This window comes from Pimephales promelas, chromosome 8 (assembly GCF_988280905.1).
Source record: "Pimephales promelas chromosome 8, fPimPro1.hap1.1, whole genome shotgun sequence".
Classification (NCBI taxonomy): domain Eukaryota; kingdom Metazoa; phylum Chordata; class Actinopteri; order Cypriniformes; family Leuciscidae; genus Pimephales; species Pimephales promelas.
Window position 1 is genome coordinate 9,509,120 of NC_142776.1, and position 9,921 is coordinate 9,519,040.

General features: G+C 36.1%; 1 protein-coding gene across 1 annotated transcript; it reads right to left on the bottom strand.

The window, feature by feature from the left end:
* Positions 1-152: 152 nt before the first annotated feature.
* desmb (desmin b) lies at positions 153-7,444 on the bottom strand. Its single transcript, XM_039689320.2, has 9 exons — positions 6,779-7,444; positions 5,129-5,189; positions 4,957-5,052; positions 2,798-2,959; positions 2,597-2,722; positions 2,289-2,509; positions 2,142-2,185; positions 540-628; positions 153-303 (listed from the first exon to the last, which is right to left on the bottom strand). Exons 1-9 carry the CDS (start codon positions 7,441-7,443, stop codon positions 262-264), a joined length of 1,506 nt encoding a protein of 501 aa, XP_039545254.2. The 5' UTR covers position 7,444; the 3' UTR covers positions 153-261.
* Positions 7,445-9,921: the final 2,477 nt, after the last annotated feature.

The window sequence follows — 9,921 nt, forward strand, 5'->3', positions numbered from 1 at the left end:
CTTAGTCTGTCTTCCACCTCTCTCCATTTGCTGCACTTTAATATTTCTCTCATTCTTTTTACTTTATTTGAAATTTAAAGATGAATCTACCTTACATCATTACAAATTGACACACTGGACTTTTTTTTTTTTTTTTTTTTTTTTTTAAGTCTCTCGTCCCACTCACGCAGATGTGCTTGTATCAGTTTTAGGATGTAAATGGGAAAGAAAGTACAGAATGATTAACTCTAAAGGTTTTATTTTCGTCTTCTCTTCCGAGGTTTACATGATGTCCTGCTGGTGCTGTGTAGATTCACTCACCACCTGTAGGGGGCAGTAGACTCGTTTAAATTCAAATACACCTCTTCCTGTCAGCAGGCTTCTGCATGAATGTTATTTTATGATTTACAATATTCAAGTACTTTAACCAAATATTTTGATGTTTTATTAGATTATTTTTTAACACAAAAACACAATTTTACTGCATCCAAGGTGAAGCTGTTTTGCATGTGACGTTATGAGGGAGAATGAACTGAAATGTGTGCGCGCATGCATCACACCTCTCCGTCACGCGTCTCAATGGTCTTGATCAGGACCGTTTTCTTTGAGTGCATTTCAGATGCTCTCTGTTGATGCTCTGGACTCGTCTCTGTTGAAAATAATATTAATAAACACATACCATTAAAAAGTTTGGGGTTAGTAGGCTGAAATGTTTCAAAAAGTCTCATGCTCACCGATGCTTAATTTATTTGATCAAAAATACAGGAAAAATAACAGCCCATTGTTAAATGTTATTATAATTTAAAATAAGTTTAAAAATGTTAATTTAAATGTAAAGCTGATTCAGAATTACTCAATCAGCAACAGTCTTCAGTGTCACATGATTCTTCAGAAACCATTAATAAGATGATTTCCTGCTCAATAAATATTCCAGTATCACTCCACAATAAGGTGGTCATTTTAGTTAACATTAGTTAATGAGCACATTAACTCTAGGCCTACATTTGTTACAGTATTTAGTCATCTTTGTTAACGTTAGGTAACAAAAATAGCCTACAACTGTTAGTTCATGATAGCTCCGGTCCATTAATATTAACAGATACAGCATTTGATTTTAATAATGCATTCGTAAAGTAACATTGAATGAGATTAGTAGGCCTACTTTAGAATCAGTTTTCATTGTTATTTCATGTTAACAAATGGAACCTTTATGTAAAATTACCAACATTTCTTCTTATCAATATTGAAATTATATATTACTATTGCTGCTTAATATTTTGTGGTATTCTTTTTCATGATTCTTTGATGAATATAAAAATCATAAGAACAGCATTTATTTGAAATACCAAATGAAAAAAATTGAAGTAAAAATTAAATTATAGGCTACTAAATACATCTAACGCTCACATTCTGTGTAGCCCTCAAACCGTATTCACTTTATAGCCCTTAATCCTGTAATTGTGGACAAATGTGGGCACAGAGGACTCAGGTGTGATCCTAATTTTTATTTATTATAAATGTTATATCACTGTCTTCGATGAAGTTTTGTCTATCCATTTATGGTGTTTTTTTTTTTTTTTTTTTTGGGGGGGGGGGGGGGGTATTTTTGAATTTATTTACTTCAAAAAGTACCATTTTTTTATGTAAATTATTTCATGTAAATGAATTACTATATAGTTTTATTTTTTTACATTTTTTTTAACTAGAACTAAAACCTAAAGATGAAGTGACTTTGTTGTAACCTGGTGTCTTATTTTGGCTTGTTTTAGAATGCTCTAAATTACAGTTTTTCCCATTCATTTCTATGGGTGCCCATTTTTGACCCAAATACAAGATTAAGAAGGTTTTTTTTTTTTTCACCCACATAACATTGTAAAATTGAGTCAAAAAAATTGTGTGTGTTCAGGAGGCAAACTTAGCAAAAGTAGCCAAGTCTTGTACCGCTCAGATCAAGGGAAGTATTTTTTTTTTAAATAAATCAAAACTATTTTGCCCACATTTGTCCAGAATACGGTATTGGGGTTAAATTTGACTGAATATCTTTAAAAAAATCATAAACAAGACATCACAAATTGCATTAAGTCAGGTACAACGCCACCCTGTGGCCTCTGAGGAAACGCACATAAACATCTAGTTAAAGTACAACAAGGTTTTCATCTTACCTCTAAAGCTTATAGTGGAATACGCCTGCATGGGCATCACAATCCTTTACCGTGGGAGAGGAAGAAAAATCCATCAGAATAAGCAGAAATGATGGAGTATGTTAAAAACAACAAGAACACGTCTGTTTGATTTCCTGTCCTTTGTACCTGCTCTCCTCTCCTTCAAGCAGCTTCCTATAGGTGGCGATCTCCACATCCAGGGCCATCTTAATGTTGAGCAAGTCCTGATATTCTCTCAGGTGACGTGCCATCTCATCCTTCAAGTTAGCGATCTCCGCCTCCAGCCTGGCGATGTTGTCCTGGAAAGAGCTGGCCTCACGACCGTGGCGATCCTCCATGTCTCTCATCTGCCTCATGAGAGACTCGTTCTGCAGAGTGAGAGAGAAAAAGATGAATGACACACGAAGAAAGACAAAAGGACAGAGCAATTCATCAGATAGAACAGACAAACATACAGTGCCCTTGAGGGAATCGATCTCACAGGTGTAAGACTGGATCTGGTGTCTGAACTCCATGCTCTCCAGTTTGGATTGTTTGAGAGCCTCGTTGTTCTTGCTCACTGCCTGGTTAAGGTCTGACACCTGATGGTGAAAAAAAAAAATGTCAAAGATCAGCAGGTTATCCTTTCACTTGTCTCTTAATTTCTTCTGTCTCACCTTTGACTTGTACCAGTCCTCGGCTTCTGCGATGTTCTTAGCAGCGATTCCCTCATACTGAGCACGGATGTCCCTCAGGGCAGCAGTCAGGTCTGGTTTGGACATGTCCATCTGAATCTGGACTTGGGTCTCTTGCATCTGGGCTTGCAACTCACGGATTTCCTACACACAGAGGAAGATGTGTTTGCGCTTGTTCTAATAGCATTGTTGACAAAAGGACAGCTGGCAGGACTAATGTCAAACCCTGAAGCAGAGGCCTCTCATGTTGAGGTTCAAAGTCAAAGTTTCATCTTTAGGAACAGATGCAGGTCTAATAGAGCTCTGAGATTCACTCAGTATGAGTAGCTCAGTAGATGCTACTTTGAAACTCCAGCTTCCAAAGCTTTAAGCTAATTTAAAGCTAAAGGATCAACAACGTAAAATGTGCATGGACCTATTTTTTTTACATATGGCATGGAAGCCCATGCATCATGATGATTTAAATTTTTGAACATTTATAATTTAATGTAGGTCCTTTATCTGCTACAGATTAGGTTTATAAAATTTTAAATATTATAAATGTTATATCAATAATGTTATATAAATATAAAAAAAACTACAAAATAAATGTATAATGATGGGTTGTTTTAACCCAAAATTGGGTACAATATGGACAAACCCAAATGTTGGGTTAAAAATGTAATTTAAAATTTTAGCCCAACTTCAACTTTCACTTTCAACTGTACATTTTTAATTACATTTTTAACCCAACATTTGGGTTTGTCCATATTTGACCCAAATTTGGGTTGAAATGTCCCAGCGTTTTTTTAGAGTGTATTTCTTTTTTAAAGAAATAATAACTTCACAGAAAAAAAACATTGGGTTATAAATACAAAACAAAAAATATTGGGTAATTTTTTTTAAATCGTTGGGTAATTTCTAGAAATAGCCCGACTGTTGGGTTAACTAGCCTATTTAACTATTTAACTCAGCTGTTGGGTTATTTAACCCAACTAGAGTTTAACCCAATGCATAACCCACAGTTGGGAAGGTGCTATACCACCCCATAGTTGGGTTATTCGTTGGGTTATAACTTATAAGTGAGTTTTTACAATTAAACTGGTTGAGGGGCAGTAAAGATATTTACAATGTTACAAAATATTTCTTGTTCCAATTAATGCTGTTATTTAGGACTTCGAATACATCTAAGAATCCTGAAAACAAAATATCAAAAATTGACTATAAGAAATGTTTCTTGAGCACCAAATCAGAAGTTTTTGAAAATAATAAGAAAATTAACATGATCTCTGAAGGATCACACTAAAGACTTGAGTGATGATGCTGAAAATTCAGCTTTGCCATCACAGTAATAAATTAGGCTACATTTAAAAAATATATCATTTAAATTGTATTAATATTTCACAAAATTACTGTTTTTACTCTATTTTTGATCAAATAAATCCATCCTTGGTGAGCATTATAACAGACTTGGCTTTTTAAATTGTATTATATTGTTGTCTGAGGTCAACTTATGAGCTCAACTTAAACTTACAAGATATTCTTATAATATGATGACCTCTCAAAAGCTCAAGGAAAATTTGATTTCTCAGTTCATCACCCCTTTAAAAATCATGCAGACCCCAAAGTTTTGAATAGTGTAACAATATTCAATATTAGAGTCTAAACTATAGTGACAAACAGCGGAATTTAACCAAATATTGCACTGCAAAAAAGTTGTAAATGCCAACAAGGGCCTAAATAAAGAGACTCAAATAAATCAGTGAATCATTTTTGAAGAGATTCATCTATGCATGAGGTGTCTGACACACTGATTCACAAACATGAGTTGAGTTTTGAACCAAAAAAATATATAAATATCAGTTTGTATTAGACAAGTGAGTCTTCTTACTTTCCAATACTACATAAATAAGTGAATGCATTTTTTTTTTTAAATGAACATACTGATTGATATAGTTTGTATGAGACAGAGGACACAAAATATTACATTTTAGCTGACTTACTGTACCTGGCTGTGTTTGTGTGACGAACAACGTTTTATTAGTTGTTGTAAAAAGGTTTGCTACTGAAAAAGCTACATTATTAGTTAGTTTGTGTGTGTGCACCACTAAGTCAAAATGGCACACAGACTAACTAAATGAAAAGTCTTTAAATGCGCTGACCTCCTCGTGGATCTTCTTGAGGAAGGCGATCTCTTCCTGGAGAGTCTCTATACGTCTTTCCAGATCCAAGCGGGCCAAAGTGGCAGCATCCACATCCTGAGAGTTGACGTGATACCAAAATAAATCTATGCCACATTTTAATGTTCATTAATAAAACCATTAGGGGACTCACTGCTCTGAAAGCTGACAGCGTATTCTCGGCCTCCTCCCTCAGTGCAATCTCCTCCTGAAGCCTGGCAAGAAGAAAAGGGTGTTATGCATGTCATATTTATTACAACCATCCTCTTTCCTTTCCTTTTATGGACCGAAGGTGCACAACTACCTCACACACATGCTCTTCGCGCTGGAAGGTGGAGTGTGGCCAGCACTTTTAAGCTGACTAACTCCTGAATAGGAATTAAAGCTAGGCTATTGTAAACAACATGTTTGAGAGGACAATAGCTTCCTTCATAAAGGCAGTTTCTTTAAGCCTTTAAAAACCTGATACAGCATTTTATTTAGCTCATAATTAAATGGTAGACCGGATAAAGTCATGGTTAAATGATTTCTGAGCTTTGGTCACTGCAGAGAGGCAATTTGAAACTCTTTTCAGCATTAAATAGAGAACACATAGTCTCTCAGCCTGATTTATCAAACCCATTATATAAATATTCTGCCTGTGTTTTGAGAAGACTGTCATAATAACCCCTCCAACAGTTACATATTCTGGAAAAAAAGTCCTTTCTCCCATTCTAAGCTTATTATAGAGATATTCCATGAGAAAAGCTTTGCAACCTCAATAATAAATTGGTTTAGATATAAACTGACATTCTCAATTGATAAACCAATTTTGATTTTCTTTCCTCCTGTTGTAAAATAGTGCAAGATCTTATGTTATTTTGCTCTGATTTAGTCTTTATGTTGTGTTATGGGGGAATGATGTTTGTATTCCTCTCAGATCATGTTACCTTCAACCTGATCTCATTAGAAAGGTACCAATTTCGTATGAACTGATTTGTACAATGTACGATTATTTTTTTTTTAACTAAGAAAGAAGGTCCACCCCTAAACACATCATCAATTGCTATGAGAGTGTATTGTCTTATGAGTGTTTATAAGATGTTTGTTTCTCTGTTGGCTCTGAAAGACTCTAGATTGTTATGTAAAGCACTGTGTTTCTATGAAGTGTGGATTGATATCTTTACTCCCACAAAGAATACATGAATAAAATGTGCATAATAGTTTGTTGTTTTTTTTTAACAAAAGAGCACGTTTTTCAACTGTATCCTTTCAACAGAAACATCTTTTTTTATTCCATTTTTAAATGTGTAAACCAGGCCAAGCTGGTTTACTGGTCTCAGAAGATTTAAGATGGTCTCCCAGCCTGGCTAAGATGGTCTTCAGCTGGCCTACTCGTAAAAATGATGGTTACTGTATTGTCATCTGTGGTTAGTTCACCCAAAAAATGAAGATTCATTCATTAATTGCTCATATCATGTCGTCCAAACCCCGAAAGACTTTCGTTCATCTTCGAAACACAAATTAATATCTTTTTAATTAAATCTAAGAGCTTTCTGTCCCTCCATTGACAGTATACGCAACTACCACTTTCAAACCCCAAAGGTAGTAAAAGACAGACATGATCCATGTGACTCCAGTGATTTAAACTCAATTTAATAAAGTGAAGTGACTGTTTTATTTACAAAATATGAATCTCCAACGCACATTCACAGGAGCAACTGGTTCCTCACAGCCTCAGCTGAAATCTAAAACCAGCCTGAAGACTGGGAGACTGTTAAACCAACTTAGGCTTGTTTTCCAGTGGAGTATTCATGCATATTACCTGATTTTCAGTTTCTGCAGGTCATCTGCCAAGTTGTCCCGCTCCACCTCCACGCGTGATCTGTGATTGGTCACCACTTCGATCTCTCTCCTCAGCTCCCTCAACTCATCCTCGTACAGGTCGGCGATACGCGTGGGCTCCCTCCCCCTCAAACGCTCCACCTCAACCACCAGCACCTGATTCTGCTGCTCCAGCATGCGAACCTTCTCGATGTAGCTGGCAAATCGGTCGTTCAGGTGCTGAAGCTCAGCCTTCTCATTAGTGCGTGTGTGGAGAAACTCCTGGTTGAGCGCGTCTGCCAGGCTGAAGTCCAGCGTCTCGCCCATCCCGCCATAGGAGCGGGTATAGCCCGCAGATAAGTTGGGCATACTGTAGGAGGAGGCTCGATAATTGGAGAATCCAGGAGAAGAAGTGGAGGACTTGGAGAGCTCGTAGACTCTGGAGCTGACCCTTGAGTTGCCGGACCCCCCCGTGGAGGCTCGGCCAAACATAGAGCGGGACATTGGTGGCGTCAGGTAGCCGGGACCGCCGAACATGCGACGGTATGAAGAGGCTGAGGAGGAGGCATAAGAGTGGCTCATGTTGGAGCACAAGAAGGACAGACAAGATGAATACAAAAGGCCTCCGGAGAGGACAGAGACAGAATGAGCGCATGATATGATCATATGTGGCTATTTGTAGGCTTCAGCCCCCTCCCTCCCTCCCCAACTACCCCAAACTCCTTCAGCCCCACTCTCACTCTCCCATCCTACCTCTTAATCATCTCTATACCTCTTTCACTTACTGTCCAGCTGTCCCAACTCTTGGAACAAGAATATTGAGTATGAAGTTAGAGAACCAACTATGCCCCTCACCACAGTTGTGGACTTGTGGTCCAAACCTGCAATCTTCAGAAATGACTAAATGACAAGCACATTCAACTAAAGAGATAGATCAACCAAAATTAAAATGGTTTCATTATTTACTCACCCCCTTCTTGTACTTTTAAACCTGTATGACTTATCTTATGTCAAATACTTGTTGTTTTGGACCCCATTAACTTTCATTGTATGTGCCAAACCATAAAAAAATCCATTCCTTGAAATAGAATAAACTTTAACTAAAAAAACAAAACAATGAATTTAATTTTAGTTAGTTGCGCTGACAGCATTATCATTTTCGATTTCCAAACTAAAACTGAAATCAAAATCAAAAATCTATTTTAAAACTATTAAAATAAAAATAAAAAACTAATAAAAATGTCAGAACACATAACAAAAATACCAAAACTTGAACTAAAAATAAAATGAAAAATATGTTTAAAATAAAAATGTCAAAATATTAATAAAACTATAATAGCAATGAAACAACACTTATTTTCTTTTCCAAAAAGTAGCCAATACATGTAGGCTTGGAATGAGAGAACTGTTCCTTTAAGCTCAAAAGCAAAGGGCGATGTTAAGAATAAAATCATTCCTCAAATGTGTACCATTTATTGATTGGAAAAAAAAAATTAAAGAGCGTTTACATTGGGATTCCATAAATTGCCACAATGATGTCACTGTATTGCTCTGCCCTTTGCAAATGCCCTGATAACATCTTGAGAAAATGTCACATTATAAGATTGTTGGGTGCAGCACTGGTAAACAGATGAGCACAGATCGAGCAGAAGGTTTATCTAAGCTGCCTTAAAAAGGAAAGGAATGAACTGGAGAGCAGTGGATGTACGACTGTGAAGCTTCTCTGGAAATGGAAGAAGAGATGACCCTGTCCTCCTGCATTGGTAAATGCATTGTGTCATTATTGGATAATGTCATTTGCCATGTCACTACTGAAGAATAGCATGTTGGACATGTTGGGTGAATTTGGTTAAAGTGGCCATTATTAATACCAAGGGTAGGCTAAGCTATTTCGTCTTTGTCAATGCCATGTAATCTCAATGCCATGCAATGCAATGCCTCCTTAGAGAATGAGAGTGAGTGCAGGGATTCCCTACTACTGTATAAAATTGAGAGTTGCATTTAAAGTCTTTCTCATATTCACAGTATCGTATCAATGCATTTAAATTATTCATAGCCTACATTGCAAAGCCATTCAAATAAGCATTAGTATAATAATCACAGTAATTTTAGTTTTACTTAGCCTAAACGTCTACTTAGTGTTAACGTCTACTAACTTCGTGAGCTTAGAATTATAAGGTTCTATCTCCACTTTTGGTCAAAATTGAGTTTTTGACATAATCTGATCCATTGGTGTTTATTAATGCCTGTGTGGTGTTATTTTTGTAAAAAAAAAAAAAGATTAATAGATAAAGCTATAATAGAAGATTATAATAACAGTTTTGCCAGCTGGGATGTAAAAACTTTGATGCTCAACATTTCAGAACTACCCTAAACGGAGATAGAACCTTATAATTCTAAGCTCACGTGTTGTATTTTTCCCCTCACATTTTCATAATTCCACAAAATAAAAGTCCCCCTAAGTGTTGTGGACACTAAAGACCCCTGTTTTAGACCTGCATCAAGCAGAATTAATAATGAAATAACCATGTAATGACAGACAATTCCTTATATACAATCTCATATATTTTAAATTGTGCAATTTCAGATATTTTGGGCTGAGGGATCAAATAAGGCATATCAATTGTTACAAGCCTCTGGTGGCTTTCAATGTTTTTGTCAAACCTATTTATAGAGAGTGTAAGAGGACTGGAATTCTATCATTACAAAAGCTTCTGGAAGGCTTCAACTGGCAGGAGAGAGAGACCACAGGTGACAGAGAATATAAACATCTTTTCGTACTCTTCCACTGTCCTCATGTTTATTCCCCTGTTCTCTCTTTATAAGGTGCACAAGTATAATGAAGTAAAATGATGACGATATATGTTATATTTAAAGCTGCATTCAAAAAGTTTGACACACACAAAATATGAATAGAGCATAATTGCACCTGAAACATTTGGAATTTATTGGGTCATGTTACATTCACGACGATAGGTGTCAGTGTATGTCCAAAAATACTTATGTTACACATATTCACTAGTGGGTGACCAATTTATTTTCAATGAAAACTGCAAATGTAAACCAATTAATCAACCTAATCAAATAATTTGGTCTATTGTTTACATTTTCTCAATTTAATGTGTAATTCTGAATACATCAAAA

Coding starts and splice junctions, on each gene's coding strand:
- desmb (XM_039689320.2), bottom strand. CDS start 7,443: ATGATCATATCATGCGCTCATTCTGTCTCTGTCCTCTCCGGAGGCCTT. Junction 5,053..5,128: donor CGCTGTCAGCTTTCAGAGCA/GTGAGTCCCCTA, acceptor GTCAACTCTCAG/GATGTGGATGCTGCCACTTT. Junction 2,186..2,288: donor CTTGAAGGAGAGGAGAGCAG/GTACAAAGGACA, acceptor CCCACGGTAAAG/GATTGTGATGCCCATGCAGG.